Raw genomic sequence first — 13,829 nt, 5'->3', positions numbered from 1 at the left:
AAAAAATGTGTTTAAACAAAATGAATGGTAGAGCCATGTCATTACTCAAATTCAGAGAGCTTTTCAGGGAAGAGGCGATCACAGTTGAGAGGAGGCCAGCTAGGGAGCTGTGTGGGTGTGAGTGTTATGTCCAACGAGACTGCAGGAAAAATGAGTCCAGGGGCTCTGTGCCTGTGGAGGTGGCTATGTGAAGGTGGGAAGCTGCTCTGCACGGACTAGGGACTGCTCCTTCCAATGTTTTGAATTTAAAGATGGTGAAATCTCAATCTGAAGGACTAGAGATGGACGCTAGCGTTCCTGACCTCTGCCCTGTTGCCCTCCACAAACTAGATATTATGTTTTGGGTCCTTGTCTTTTTGTGTGTGGGGGGGTGGGGGTGGGGGTAGAAGTTTTGCTCAGTCCCCCAAGCTGGAATGCAGTGGCGCGACCTCGGCTAACTGCAACCTCTGCCTCCCAGGTTCTCAAGCGATTCTCCTGCCTCAGCCTTCCGAGTAGCTGGAATTACAGGCGCGCGGCACCACGCCTGGCTAATTTCTGTATTTTTAATAGAGACAGGTTTCACCATGTTGCCCAGGCTGGTCTCGAACTCCTGACCTCAGGTGATCCGTCCGCCTCAGCCTCGCAAAGTGCTGGGATTACAGGCGTGAGCCCACCGCGCTTGGCTGGGTCCTTGTCTTGAAATGTGTCTCTGAGCCATTAGCCAGGAGCGGCAAAGAGGCCTGGAGGACAGCCTTCCCCCACACCCCCTCCGTTACTCTCAATCTGAGCTCCAGGTTTGGGCAGTTGAGGATTAGCCTGAGGCCAAGGACGAACGTGATAGGGTACGGGAGAAGCAACTCGGCGGTGGAGGGGGTTTTGTGCTCACGTTTACAGAGTCAGGTACATTCCCAGTCCAGAAAGGATTCTCGGATGCAGTCACAAAAAGGAATGCGGTGGAAGGGCTGAGACTTGAGGGAGGGAAGGGTGGTGGGGGTAGGGCCAGGGTGTGGGTGGGTGGATGGATCGGGTTATATTTATATAGGGATAGGTTGATCTTGGAAGGCTGGAGACGGCGACATGGACAGGAAGAAGCGGAGGGCGAGGAGGAGCAGAGGAGCACACAGATGAAGCCGGTGATGAAGGCTTTACAAGCGGGGAGGCGTGGGCTGGTGACAGGCGGAGGGAGGGGAGCGATTGCCTGCGTGTGCATGGATCTATATGAGAAGCGTGATGAGCGGCGGACAGGCTAGGGCAGGGCTGGGGCGTGGGCCGCGGAGCGCTGGTCGGGAAAGTGGGCATGGGAGATGGGAGAATAACGGGGTCACGCGCCTCTGGCTTAATAGTTTGCTCCAATTGAGACTCAAGATTTCCTCCTCTCGTGGAAGGAAGCTGGGTCCGGGGCGTTGGGTGGCCGCGAAGAGCCGGGGCCCCGGGGAGCGCCGGGTGCTAGGTGTGCGCCGTGCGTCGCGGGAGGGGGGGGGGCGGGGGCGGGCTCCGCCCCTGGCAGGGGGCCTAAGCGCGCGCGAGGAGCCGCCGCCGCCGCCGCTCGGGGTCGCCTGGAGCCCCAGATTCCTGAGCGCTCGGCTCGTATGGCAGCCGCTTCGGCGCCCGGCCCCGCGGCCAGCTAGGGGCGGCCCCGCGCTCCCCCACGGCCCCTCGGCGGCGCCCGTCGGATCCCGCCTCGCTCTGCGCCCCGGGGCGCGGCACCTCCCCGCCGGAGGTGAGGACTGAGGGGACAGGGCGCGCGGGGCTACGGGTGCGGTGGGGATTCCAGGCCCCGCGCTGCCGCCGAGCCCAGCGCGGCGGAGATAGGAAGGGGACGTGGGAGAGAGTGGTGGGGGGGCTGTCGGAGCCGTGGGGCGGAGACTGCTCGCTGCCGGGAACCGTCCCTCCCTCCGGCCCCCGCGTTCCCTCGGTGCTCGAGGCCGCCTCTTGGCGCTGTCCCCATCCCGCAGACCCCTCTGTCCTGACTGCGATCCCAGCCCCAGCCATTCCCGCGCCTGGCCTCGCTCCACGCTGCCCATCTTTCGCCTCCTTCTTGCAGACCTGGCTCCCGGGTTCCTGTCTTCGCTCTTCTCGCGCTCCTCGCCTGCTCAACCCTTCCCTGCCCCCACCCTCCCGCTACCCCCATCCCCTTCTTCTGTCCCGGCGCTCCTCTCCCTCGGCGGCTCCTGTCACTTGGAACCCGTATCCGTGCCGCTATCTCCGCGTCCGACCGCCTCCCAACTGGTGCCGTCCCACAGGTGTTCACGCGTCCGGCCGTCCATCCGTCCGTCCCCCCTGGTGCCGGCGCTGACCATGCCCAGCGGCTGCCGCTGCCTGCATCTTGTGTGCCTGTTGTGCATTCTGGGGGCTCCCGGTCAGCCTGTCCGAGGTGAGCGCGTCCACCGGGCTCCAGTCGCGGCCCTGTCCAGCCGTCCTCGCTTGCACGTTGACCTCTGCCGGCCGGAGACGGCACTGCAGTCGCTCCGACCCGCGAGGCAAGGAAGACCAGGTTGCCTCTTTGGAATGGGATGGGTTTCTGTGTTATGTCCTGCCCTAGGGCTGAGTCCACTCAGTTACCGGAACCCCAATCCTCTCCTGAGTCCCGCATCCCAGCGAGCTGTGCCCTGACTCAGACTCACCCCTCCCACATCAATCTCTTGCAGCCGATGACTGCAGCTCCCACTGTGACCTGGCCCACGGCTGCTGTGCACCTGACGGCTCCTGCAGGTACCTGTCCTGAGCACGTGCCCCCAAACCCTTTGGTACCCATTTCCAAGCCCTTCACATGCACAACAGAGTGTCTAGGGGCTTCACACTCTACTCTTCATGCCTCCTATGGCTGACTGGCTAGCCCCCCTTTCCCCTTTACCTCAGCTTTCTTGCTTCTTCCAGTTTTTATTTCCCCACTTCTTTAATCTCCCAAATCTGATCCAGGGATTGTCTGAACCATTGCTCCTCAAGATACAGGGAGAGAGACCTAAAGCTTTAGAGAGCTTGGGGATTGGGTGCCATGAGGAAATGGAAAGATAAAGGAACGAGAGAAAGGGAAATTGTTTAGCCTGGAAAAGAAATGCTGCAGGGAGAGTTGCTGGGGAGAAACACTTACAATGAAAGAGTATCTTCCTTGATGAGTTTGAGTAGTTGACTCACTGGGGTGGAGAGTGGAGATTGGGCACATTCTGTAGCAGGAGGAAAGTGGACATAAGGAAATGAGCTGATGGGGCAGGCAGTTCAATTGGCTGGGGGTCTTTGAAACTCTTCATCCCTGGAAAGCTTTTAAAATATGGGTCAAGCGTTTGCCCTGGAATCATGGTGGGAGGATAGTCTTGATGACTTTTTTTTGTTTGTTTTGTTTTGTTTTTGAGACGGAGCCTCGCTTTGTTGCCCAGGCTGGAGTGCAGTGGTGCGATTGCAGCTCACTGCAGCCTCTGCCTCTTGTGTTCAAGTGATTCCCCTGCCTCAGCCTCCTCAATAATGGATTACAGACGCGCACCACCATGCCCGGGTAATATTTTGTATTTTTTTGTAGAGACGGGGTTTCACCCAGTTGGCCAGGCTAGTCTTGAGCTCCTGACCTCAAGTGATCCACCCGCCTCGACCTCCCAAAGTGCTGGGATTACAGGCGTGAGTCACTGCACCCGGCCCTGATGGCCTTTCAAGGTCATTCTTCTTTAAATGTTTGTGAGCACCTCAGACATGCCAGGAGGGGTACTGGAGGCATTTATAGACATCTTATTTCTTCCTCTACTCAACCCTGCAAGGTGTATACCCAATTTACAGATGAGAAGACTGAGGCTCAGGTTAAAATACAGAACCAGGGTTTGAGAGCTGGTGTCTGATGGTCTGATTCCATATATGTGTCCTATGACCTTGCACAGTCCTACACCTACCTGGGACAGGTCTGCTTTTCCTAAGGGGCTGTCATATGTCCTCTTGGTTTCTAGAAGCTCTGGTTCTGTCTCCTCCATTTCTTCATATCCACAACCCAGAACCCTGACCCTGTGTTTCTCCCCATCAGGTGTGACCCGGGCTGGGAGGGGCTGCACTGTGAGCGCTGTGTGAGGATGCCTGGCTGCCAGCATGGTACCTGCCACCAGCCATGGCAGTGCATCTGCCACAGTGGCTGGGCAGGCAAGTTCTGTGACAAAGGTAGGGGGGAGGAAGGGTAGTTGTTGGTTGGGAACCCCAGGTTTTTAGGGGAACAGCCATCGGTATTTATTGAGTGCCTATTGTGTCCTTGTCAAATCCTCAAATACATGGTATTTTATCATTTTTTTTATCTTAGACTTTTTATGTGTTGTCTGAATTGATCCTCAACATAACCCCATGGGGTAGGAAACGCAGCTGCTAAAAATTGTACTCATTTTACAGATCAGGAAACTAAGGCCCACAGCAGAGCTATAACCTGCTCAAAGTCAGGTTTGTTTTTTTGTTTGTTTTGTTTTTTGATGGAGTCTCACTCTGTCACCCAGGCTAGAGTGCAGTGGTGCGATCTCGGCTCACTGTAACCTCTGCCTCCCAGGTTCAAGCAATTCTCGTGCCTCAGCCTCCCAAGTAGCTGGGATTACAGGCACCCGCCACTTTGGCAAATTTTTGTATTTTTAGTAGAGATACGGTTTCACCATGTTGGCCAGGCTGGTCTCGAACTCCTGACCTCAAGTGATCCATCTGCCTCGGCCTCCCAAAGTGCTGGAATTATAGGTGTGAGCCACTGCACCGGCCTAATGTTTGTATTTTTAGTAGAGATGGGGTTTTGCCATGTTGGCCAGGCTGGTCTCGAATTCCTGACCTCAAGCCATCTGCCTACCTTGGTCTTCCAAAGTGCTGAGATTATAGACATGAGCCACTGTACCCAGCCCAAGGTCAGTTTGAGACAGACTGAGAGGCAGGGCCAGGAGCCTCCTGACTCCAAATTCAGTGTTGTTGTCTCTCCCTAGTATACCACACCAGCCTGGGCTGGGTTTGTAGTATAGCCACACCCATAGAACCTGAGGCCTGGAAGGCGTGGACAAGTCTGGTCTGGGGACCAGATGGGAGGGGTTATCCCAGAGCCTTTCCTGTCCCTTCTCCAGATGAACATATCTGTACCACGCAGTCCCCCTGCCAGAATGGAGGCCAGTGCATGTATGACGGGGGCGGTGAGTACCATTGTGTGTGCCTACCAGGCTTCCATGGGCGTGACTGCGAGCGCAAGGCTGGACCCTGTGAACAGGCAGGGTGAGTGCTGGGCCCTCGGGGTGAGTGGAAGGTTAGACCAGAACCTGGTGATGGGATGAGAAAAGAGGCAGGACTGTTGGGAGGGTAGGGGACTGAGGGTCAGACCACACAGGGACACTCAGATAAAACCCCTGCATGCCAAAGTGTTCCTAGTTCTGGGTTTCTCAACTCTTTTCTTGTACCTTCTGAGCCATTTCTTCAACAATCTATAGGAGCTAGAGAGATAACAAACGTGTGACTGCTCTGGTTGGGGAGGGTGGGTGTGGGGAGGCTGAGGGGCCTGGGTCTCCCCTCATCCTCTCCTGAACATTGGCCTGTACCCTTCTGCGTCACAGTAGGGATGAGGAAACAGCCTGCAGGGCTGGACTTGTCCTCATTTCCACATCAGGCCCAGAAGCCTGCAAGGATAATAATAGCACACTTATCCTGAGCCTTGCCTTCCGGCTGGGCCCTGTGCTAACTGCTTGATATTGATTATTTCACTTAACCCTCACAATTAGGGAAGCTGAGTACTATTTTTATTCTCATTTTTAAAATGAGGTATTTGGCCGGACGCAGTGGCTCACGCCTGTAATCCCAGCACTTTGGGAGGCCGAGGCGGGCGGATCACGAGGTCAGGAGATCAAGACCATCCTGGCTAATACAGTGAAACCCCGTCTCTACTAAAAATACAAAAAATTAGCCGGGCGTGGTGGCAGGCACCTGTAGTCCCAGCTACTCAGGAGGCTGAGGCAGGAGAATGGCGTGAACCTGGGACAGAGCTTGCAGTGAGCTGAGATGGCGCCACTGTGCTCCAGCCTGGGCGACACAGCGAGACTCTGTCTCAAAAATAAATAAATAAAAAATAAAATGAGGTATTTGAGGCTCGGAGAGTGTTGCCCAAGGTGACATGGTGAGCAGAGGTCAGGATACGGACCTGGGCTACCCTACAGGTGTTAAGTTGCTTTCATGTCCTCTCCCACCCCTACTGCAGCTCCCCATGCCGCAATGGCGGGCAGTGCCAGGATGACCAGGGCTTTGCCCTCAACTTCACATGCCGCTGCTTGGTGGGCTTTGTGGGTGCCCGCTGTGAGGTGAACGTGGATGACTGCCTGATGCGGCCTTGTGCTAATGGTGCCACCTGCCTTGATGGCATAAACCGCTTCTCCTGCCTCTGTCCTGAGGGCTTTGCTGGACGCTTCTGCACCATCAACCTGGATGACTGTGCCAGCCGCCCATGCCAGAGAGGGGCCCGCTGTCGGGACCGTGTCCATGACTTCGACTGTCTCTGCCCCAGTGGCTATGGTGGCAAGACTTGTGAGCTTGTCTTACCTGTCCCACACCCCCCAACCACAGTGGACACCCCTCTAGGGCCCACCTCAGCTGTGGTGGTACCTGCCACGGGGCCAGCCCCCCACAGCGCAGGGGCTGGTCTGCTGCGGATCTCAGTGAAGGAGGTGGTGCGGAGGCAAGAGGCTGGGCTAGGTGAGCCTAGCTTGGTAGCCCTGGTGGTGTTTGGGGCCCTCACTGCTGCCCTGGTTCTGGCTACTGTGTTGCTGACCCTGAGGGCCTGGCGCCGGGGTGTCTGCCCCCCTGGACCCTGTTGCTACCCTGCCCCACACTATGCTCCAGCATGCCAGGACCAGGAGTGTCAGGTTAGCATGCTGCCAGCAGGGCTCCCCCTGCCACCTGACTTGCCCCCTGAGCCTGGAAAGACCACAGCACTGTGATGGAGGTGGGGGCTTTCCAGCCCCCTTCCTCACCTCTTCCACCCCTCAGACTGGAGTGGTCCTTTCTCACCACCCTTCAGCTTGGGTACACACACAGAGGAGACCTCAGCCTCACACCAGAAATATTATTTTTTTAATACACAGAATGTAAGATGGGATTTTATCAAATAAAACTATGAAAATGCAAGTGGGCTCCTATGCCAGAAAAACCCACCTGGCGTTCCAGATGCAAGAGGGCCAGAGCAGAGGCCTGGTTCTAGGGAAGCCTCAGGATGCTGCCCACCAAGGAGTGATTTCCAAAGAGTAACCCAGGGTGCCCTTTTCCCTTCTGGGGAAGTGTGGAGAGGTAGAGCCCCAGAGGAGAATGTAAACAAGCAGCCAGCACCTCTATACAGGCCCGGCCTGGATCAGAGAGAGGGGAGAACACTGCAGGGTGTGGGATGGAGCTCAGCGACCTCCGAGTGAGGCGGGGACTCCCTGCTGGCTGCTCTGCAGCAGCTGCTGGAATAGCGAGTGGGGCTGGTTGCGCAGGGTGGCCGGGGAGTCCAGCTCTACCACTCTCCCCGCTTGTAGCACCAGCACCCGGTCTGAGTTCAGGATCGTGTTGAGCCTGTGATGGGGAAGATGGTCAGTGTAAGGGATAAGGGACAATGACCTAAGTGAGAACACTGATCTGCTTTCCCTCCTCTCCCCTCGGGACACCACAGGTCTGTCCCCACAGGCTTTAGCCCCTGGCTTGGTGCTGGGGAAGGGACTGCAAAGTCCCTCAGATAATGTGCTATAAAGGGCCCTAGGCAGTACCTGGAGAAGGAAGAGCTGAGATTTAGGGGGCAGGATCTCTAAGGCCCTGACCACTGGGGTCCCTGAAAGCAATGGAGGCTCTGGGTGCATGCTACCACAGTCCCTGATTAGGCTGTCACTGGGTGTTTGCACACCTATGGGCAATGGTCAGCACTGTCTTGTTGGCAAAGCGTTTGCAGATGGTCTGCTGGAGCAGCTGGTCTGTCTTCTGGTCCACACTTGCTGTGGCCTCATCAATACACAGGATCTGGAATATGGGAATGCGGTAGGGGATAACAAAGGAGAGGCTGTAGGGTGGGCTGGGCCTGGCCCAAGCAACAGCCCCTACCACACTTTTAGCTCTAAAAGGAAAATGAACTTGGTCCCCTAAAACCTCTCCGGACTCCACCTCCCCACCCCCTTGCCCCCCGCCTCCTTCCTGGTCCTCTCTATTGTCTCTTTCTCCCACCTTACCTTGGCATCTGTGAGGAGAGCCCTGGCCAGACACAACAGCTGCCTCTGCCCAAGAGATAAGCTCCGGCCCCCCTCACCCAGCTCACCATCCAGACCACCTGCAAGGAAAGCATCTTCACTGCAGGGCCCAGGCCCTCCCTGCCCCCTTCTTGCTCTAGGGTAAGGGTCCAGCACTCACCCATGGAGGTAATCACCTCACTCAGGTGGCACTGCTCCAGGGCCTGCCACAAGGCCCTGTCCTTATGTAGGCCCCGGGGATCCAGGTTTTCTCGAACAGTCCCACTGAACAAAAAGGGCTCCTGGGGGATGATAGCCAGCTGGGATCTGTGGGACAATGACATGGAGTCCAGCGGTTGGAGATGTAGCCACTTCTGCTCCCAGCTCAGTTTCTGACTACAGCACTAGCACCTCCACGAAAGCCCGGGGATGAGACCTGAACATAACCCCACTCTGCTCCCCACCAAATGATCCGCTAGTAGTTGGGTACCTAGAACTGTGCCAATGCTATAAGCAATACCAAAGAAACCAAAGGCTGGACTCTGTCCTCAAGGAGCCTACATTTCACGGAGGTGTACACACACAAACCAGAGAAAACAAATGGGCTAAACTGTGTGGCACTGACTCCAGGGGCAGCAGTGGCTACGCAGGGAATGACCAGAGCGAATGAAAGGGCAGGTGACACTTCAAGGTTGGAGTGGGCCTATAATTGGGTCCTGAAGACATGGTAGAGTTATAAGGTAGGGCCATCACAGCTTAGAAGAGAAGGCAGAAGAGGCAGGCCTAGGGCTTTAGGATACAGCTTCCCTACCTTTTCCATGTCACTGTACTCACAGAAAATGATATTAGGTTGACCTGAGGGTAGAGAAGGGATGTATACCCTCCAGTGGGGCCACCTGAAGCCAAGGGCAACTGGCTCAGGTCTCAAGCTGTGCGAAGCACTGCCTGCTGAGCCTGAGGGCTCAAGGGATCAGTATCTTGGGGCACAAGAGTGGAGGATGTGTGGTGGGAAGAACAAGAAAGATGCAGCTGGAAAGGGTCAGGGCAAGGATGACCTTGAGATCACCAGCCATGAATCTGGACCTGGGCACTAGGAGTTCTCTGTCCTCGCCTGCTCATCCTGTCCTCCGTTTCAGCCCCTTGATCAGCCCTAGTTGCCCTGAGTTTATATAAAGCCTTCCTAGCTGTGCCCTCCTCTAAGTGCTAGTAGTTCTGGTTCCCCCTTCCCCCTCCCAAGTCCATCTCCTCCAGACCTGAGCTGGGCCAGCTCCAGCTGGCTGATGTCCACGCCATCCAGCAGCACTCGCCCTGAACTGGGCTCTAGCAGCCGGAAGAGCACCAACAACAGGGAGGACTTGCCGGAGCCCGTGCGGCCCACGATGCCCAACTTCTCTCCAGGCTGCACGCAGAAGGTCACTCCATCCAGGGCATTCGGCAGCCCTGGCCGGTACGCCAACACCACGTCCTGGAACTCCACGCCCCCCTGGGTCAGCCAGCCAGTGCCCAACTGGTGGAGTCCATGGGTGGGAGATAGAGGGGAAGAGGGAGATGGGGGAGATGAGGAGCCAATGGTGAGGAGGGGAGGATAATGAGAAATGAACAGTGTGAGAGGAAAGGTGAGAGAATAAGAGATGCGGAAGAAGGGACATGGTGAAGAATTTTGGTCATCATGAAGAGAGGTTATGGGAGCTGAGAAAGATGGGTGGGTAAAAAGAAAAAAATTGCGGGGGACGCTGGGGCCTTCAGGGTTCCAGAGCTTTGGCCTGGGGTCGGGGTACAGGCCTACCTGCAGTGGCTGGCCCTGGGGTTCCTGGGGCAGGTCACAGGAGTACTCTTCCAGCCGCTCAACGCTTACCAGCATGGCCTCCGTCTGTGTGAAGCTGCTCACCAGGCCTGAGAGCAGGCCCGTCAGGGACAGGGCATAAGACAGCGACAGGCCCACCAGCCCTGGGGAAGAGGATAACAGCTGCTGGGAGAGCTTGGACACTGGGATGTGTATGGGAGACTCCCCAAGCTGTGGACTGAGGGCATTTAAAGGAAGCAACAGAGGCTGGGCGCGGTGGCTCACGTCTGTAATCCCAGCACTTTGGGAGGCCAAGGCGGGTGGATCACAAGGTCAGGAGTTTGAGACCAGCCTAGCCAACATGGTGAAACCCGTCTCTACTAAAAATACAAAAATTAGCCAGGCGTGGTGGTGCGTGCCTATAATCCCAGCTACTCAGGAGGCTGAGGCAGGAGAATCGCTTGAACCTGGGAGGAAGAGGAAGAGGTTGCAGTGGGCTGAAATCGTGCCACTGTACTCCAGCCTGGGCAACAGAGCAAGACTCCATCTCAAAAAAAAAAAAAAAAAGGAAGCAACAGAGAAGCAGGAGGGTGACAGGACCTAGCCTGGAGCACAGGAGGCTGGATGCAGGGCACAGGGTGGGCATGGAGAAGCTGGGAGGGATGGCATGTGGGATACTGAAGTGGGCTGGGGCAGTGTGGTGGGGATGGGGTGAAAGCAGGAAAGGGACTGAGACCAGCAGCTCAGAAAACTCATTCTAGTCCCCGAGCCGCCACCACCACCTGGGGACTGTCACTCAACTCCAAACGGGGGTGATGATGATAATCATGATACACCCTCACAAGGAACCCTGGGTGGGAGGCAAAAATGTTGGGGGGACAGTGCAGGGAGAGATCTGGGAGAAGGGTGGACCAACTTGCGGGTGAGGTAGGGGTGAGGGGTCCTGGGTGGCACCTGGGTTAGCAAGGCCCTGCTGGTGCTGCACCAGGGCAATGCCTGCGATAGCGCTGACCACTGCTGCCCCCATGAGCTGTAGCCGAATGTCCAGCCACTGCATTGTGGCACTGGTGGCAAACTGGCACCTCTGGTTTAGCTCAAGGAGTCGCTGGTTCTCCTCCTCAAACCTAGGGAAGGCCAGATGGATGTGAGGCCGGCCACTCCGCTGCTGCCCTGAGCCACCCAGCCTCAGGGCCTCCACAGGGAAGGCCCTCTTGGGCAGTTCCTTCTTGGCAGCTGATCGATATATCCACAGGCCTCCCGCAGGGCTGCAGATGCCAGTGTGCTCTTTCAAAGTGGGTGTCTGCTCTGCCTCCCTATGTCCTTCTTCTGTTGCTTTCCTCCTTCCCCACCCCTTGTCCCCAGGAGGGCTGAACCAACCATACCCTGCATATTCCTCTTCTCAGGGGTCTCTCTTTTCCTCTCCCCTCAACACCTCATCCCCCTGGGCTCTGGTTCACACACCTGTAGGTGGCCCCTGTGGCCCGGAGCACAGAGAGGCCAGCTAAGGTATCAGCCAGATGGGTATAGAGTGGAGACAGGGTGAGGCTGCCCAGGCGCCGCAGCTCCCGTGAGGAGGCCCTGTAGTGGCGCTGCACGTGATAGTAGATGATGCTCAAAGGTGGCAGCAGCAGCAGCAGCCAGGGCAGGCCAGAGCCCAGCACGGCCAGGAGCCCCAGCAGGCCTGCCGCGTTGGCCAGGAGGATGTTGAGGATGAAGGGCAGGCTGTCATCCACACAGGCCACGTCAGAGGAGAAGCGGTTTAGGATCCGGCCCGTGGGTGTGGCATTGAAGAAAGTTACTGGTGCCTGGGAGAAGGACGCTGATTGGGCCAGGGCAGAGTCTGACAGAAAAGGGGTTGGTGGGCAGCCCTGGGGGAGGTGGGGTGGAGGGGAAGGCCCAAGATAGAGAATAGGGAAGGACTAAAATATCCCCAGAATTTGGGGGCAGAGAGGAGATTGGCAGAGCTTAAGGAAGAATATCCCAGGGCAGGAAAGACTCTCCCATCCCCAGTGGAGCCCGAGTATTGGGAGGACATTCCACAGGGCTAGGACTGCGCTCCCCTACCCCTGAGGTCCCAGCCCCTCACCATAAGGACTCGATGCAGCAGGCGTCGATGCAGGGTGGCAGCTGCTTCAAGGGTGCCTGCTGCAAAGAGCACTGCCCGGAGAAGGGTGCAGAGGGAGTTGACACCAGCAATGGTCGCATATACGGTGAGGTAGAAACGGATGTCTGAGGAGCCATTGGGGGCAGCTTTGGGCAGTGGGAACACTGGGGTGCTGGGTGGTGAGGAGGGAGCTTTGGGTAACCAAAAGTAGGGCCACTCAGGGGTCCTTTCTCCTCCCCCATGCCATCTCTCCCTGAGGAGAGAGGCCCCAACCCTCACTCCCTGCCTGGCGACCACTCTGAGAGCACCAGGCCCACCCCCAGCCCCAGCCACTCACTAGAGGTTTCCGGGGGAAAAGAGGAGCAGTTGCGGAGAGAAGAGCCCCGTAGAAGCTGGGCTGGTGGAGGCTTGCACCTCTTGGGAGCTATTCTCAGCCTTCAGCTGAGAGATCCAGTGAGAGAGCCACCAGTCAGCAGCGTTCCGCGTGGCTGGGTGGGGACAGGAAGGAAAAAGCTGTAAGAGGCTCCTCTCCCTCGTTCATTCTATTCCAATGCCCCCTTTCTCCACCCTTGCCTCTGGTTCCTGCCCATCTCCATCCCCCGGGCCTGGCCTTCCCACCCTGCCACTACCCCAGTCCTCCCTAATGTGGGCTTCTCTCATAGGCCGGTCACCCTTCAGCTCTGGGGAGAACAGGATCTCAGACTTGCAGAATGGGAGCTAACCTGGGGGGCAGAATGGAAGCCAGCTATAGAGCACATGCCTCTGGCCCCTGGGCATCTCTCAGAAATAGAAGTATGGCTTTTGTCCCAGCTGTGACCCATGCTTGGTGAGTCTCTGGGCCTTATAATGATTAGTGCAAGGTAATGGGCACCTGGACAGCATAGCCGTCATGGTGTAAGAGACTCCCAGGCACACTCTCACCTTGCATGAGGAGCAGAGAGAAGAGGATGGCTAAGGCCAAGCCCTGGCCCACAGCCTTCCAGTAAGCTTGGTACACATGCAAGGCCACGGCGCCCTCCTTCTTGCTTTCTTCCTGCAGCAGGCCACCAGATGTGCTCTGCTCCTCCTCCAGCCCCTCCTTTGTTTTCTCTGGGTTTTGTACTGACTGGGCTGTGGCTGTGAGAATCAGGGGTCATGGAGGAATTAAGCTTGCAGGGTGCCAGTTGAAAACTCAGTATTTCAGAGGAGCGGCCAGCCTTTGTAGAAAAAGCTCTACAGTGTGGCAGTGAAAAGCAAGCTCTTTTCTCCCACTGGGGAGCCATACCTGAGTCAGACTTTTGTCCATTCTCAGCCCACCAGGCTTTGGGGACAGGTTGTACCAGTGGCAGAATCTCAGAGGGAGGTCCTGGAGGGTAGAAGGGGAGATTAGGAGGGGGCTGTTCTGAGTCTATACTATGCCTTTCTCAGTGCGTGTACAGATCCTACCTCCCATCCTCTTAGGTCTCCCTCTCTAAGCCACCCTAGCAGGATACCCCTAGACCTCGAGCAGGACTCTTAGGCCTCCTTCCCTAACCCATCCTGCTCTGGATACCCCTAGACCTCGAGCAGGACTCAAGTCCATCCTTGTAAACCTCGATTCTGACCAGCAGAGAGGGACGAATGTCCATCCCCGAGAGGACAGCCAGAACTATGCCTGCCACTCTGTCCAGGGTTACTTCTCATTACTGCAGCTTTTTCTTATGCTTCACTCAATTTCTAATATCTGGTTGGAGCTTCATTTCCTCCTATTTCTCTCCCAGTGAACTTGCAGGTGGTCACGTCCCTCTGCATAAAAATCTTTCAGAGTGGCCGGGCGCGGTGG

At 56.7% G+C, this 13,829-nt stretch overlaps 2 protein-coding genes across 11 annotated transcripts in view; one reads left to right on the top strand and one right to left on the bottom strand.

Annotated features, from left to right (window-relative positions):
• Positions 1 to 464: 464 nt before the first annotated feature.
• On the top strand, positions 465 to 7,077 carry DLK2 (delta like non-canonical Notch ligand 2). 3 transcript variants are annotated; one of them, XM_050786971.1, is made up of 6 exons: positions 465 to 1,112; positions 2,223 to 2,353; positions 2,628 to 2,691; positions 3,983 to 4,113; positions 5,037 to 5,181; positions 6,155 to 7,077. In XM_050786971.1, exons 2-6 carry the CDS (start codon positions 2,278 to 2,280, stop codon positions 6,888 to 6,890), a joined length of 1,152 nt encoding a protein of 383 aa, XP_050642928.1. In that variant the 5' UTR covers positions 465 to 1,112; positions 2,223 to 2,277; the 3' UTR covers positions 6,891 to 7,077. The 3 variants fall into 3 exon arrangements, with proteins under 3 accessions (XP_050642928.1, XP_050642929.1, XP_050642927.1); XM_050786972.1 differs by lacking the exon at positions 465 to 1,112 and adding an exon at positions 1,336 to 1,429; XM_050786970.1 differs by lacking the exon at positions 465 to 1,112 and adding an exon at positions 1,470 to 1,699.
• Positions 7,007 to 13,829, bottom strand: part of ABCC10 (ATP binding cassette subfamily C member 10) — a 24,627-nt gene continuing 17,804 nt past the window's right edge. For 4 of the 8 annotated variants that reach the window (XM_050786894.1, XM_050786900.1, XM_050786897.1 and 1 more), the window contains 11 exons: positions 13,293 to 13,373; positions 12,950 to 13,144; positions 12,366 to 12,516; positions 12,011 to 12,200; positions 11,386 to 11,729; positions 10,879 to 11,048; positions 9,395 to 10,088; positions 8,323 to 8,468; positions 8,145 to 8,242; positions 7,826 to 7,938; positions 7,007 to 7,500 (listed from right to left, as the gene is read on the bottom strand). In XM_050786894.1, the coding sequence (XP_050642851.1) occupies positions 7,338 to 7,500; positions 7,826 to 7,938; positions 8,145 to 8,242; positions 8,323 to 8,468; positions 9,395 to 10,088; positions 10,879 to 11,048; positions 11,386 to 11,729; positions 12,011 to 12,200; positions 12,366 to 12,516; positions 12,950 to 13,144; positions 13,293 to 13,373 (2,345 nt within the window). In that variant the 3' untranslated portion in view covers positions 7,007 to 7,337. Of the gene's footprint in view, positions 7,501 to 7,825; positions 7,939 to 8,144; positions 8,243 to 8,322; positions 8,469 to 9,394; positions 10,089 to 10,878; positions 11,049 to 11,385; positions 11,730 to 12,010; positions 12,201 to 12,365; positions 12,517 to 12,949; positions 13,145 to 13,292; positions 13,374 to 13,829 lie in introns of those variants that run through there. The other 4 variants (XM_050786901.1, XM_050786899.1, XM_050786898.1 and 1 more) reach the window with 4 other exon arrangements.

Source organism: Macaca thibetana, chromosome 4 (assembly GCF_024542745.1).
Source record: "Macaca thibetana thibetana isolate TM-01 chromosome 4, ASM2454274v1, whole genome shotgun sequence".
Classification (NCBI taxonomy): domain Eukaryota; kingdom Metazoa; phylum Chordata; class Mammalia; order Primates; family Cercopithecidae; genus Macaca; species Macaca thibetana.
This window is presented reverse-complemented; position numbering and strand designations above follow the sequence as displayed.

Bases quoted from the DNA above. Each gene is read 5' to 3' on its own strand.
- DLK2 (XM_050786971.1), top strand. From the start codon at position 2,278: ATGCCCAGCGGCTGCCGCTGCCTGCATCTTGTGTGCCTGTTGTGCATT. The intron at 2,354-2,627 runs GTGAGCGCGTCC...AATCTCTTGCAG, and splicing joins TCCCGGTCAGCCTGTCCGAG to CCGATGACTGCAGCTCCCAC. The intron at 5,182-6,154 runs GTGAGTGCTGGG...CCCCTACTGCAG, and splicing joins GGACCCTGTGAACAGGCAGG to CTCCCCATGCCGCAATGGCG.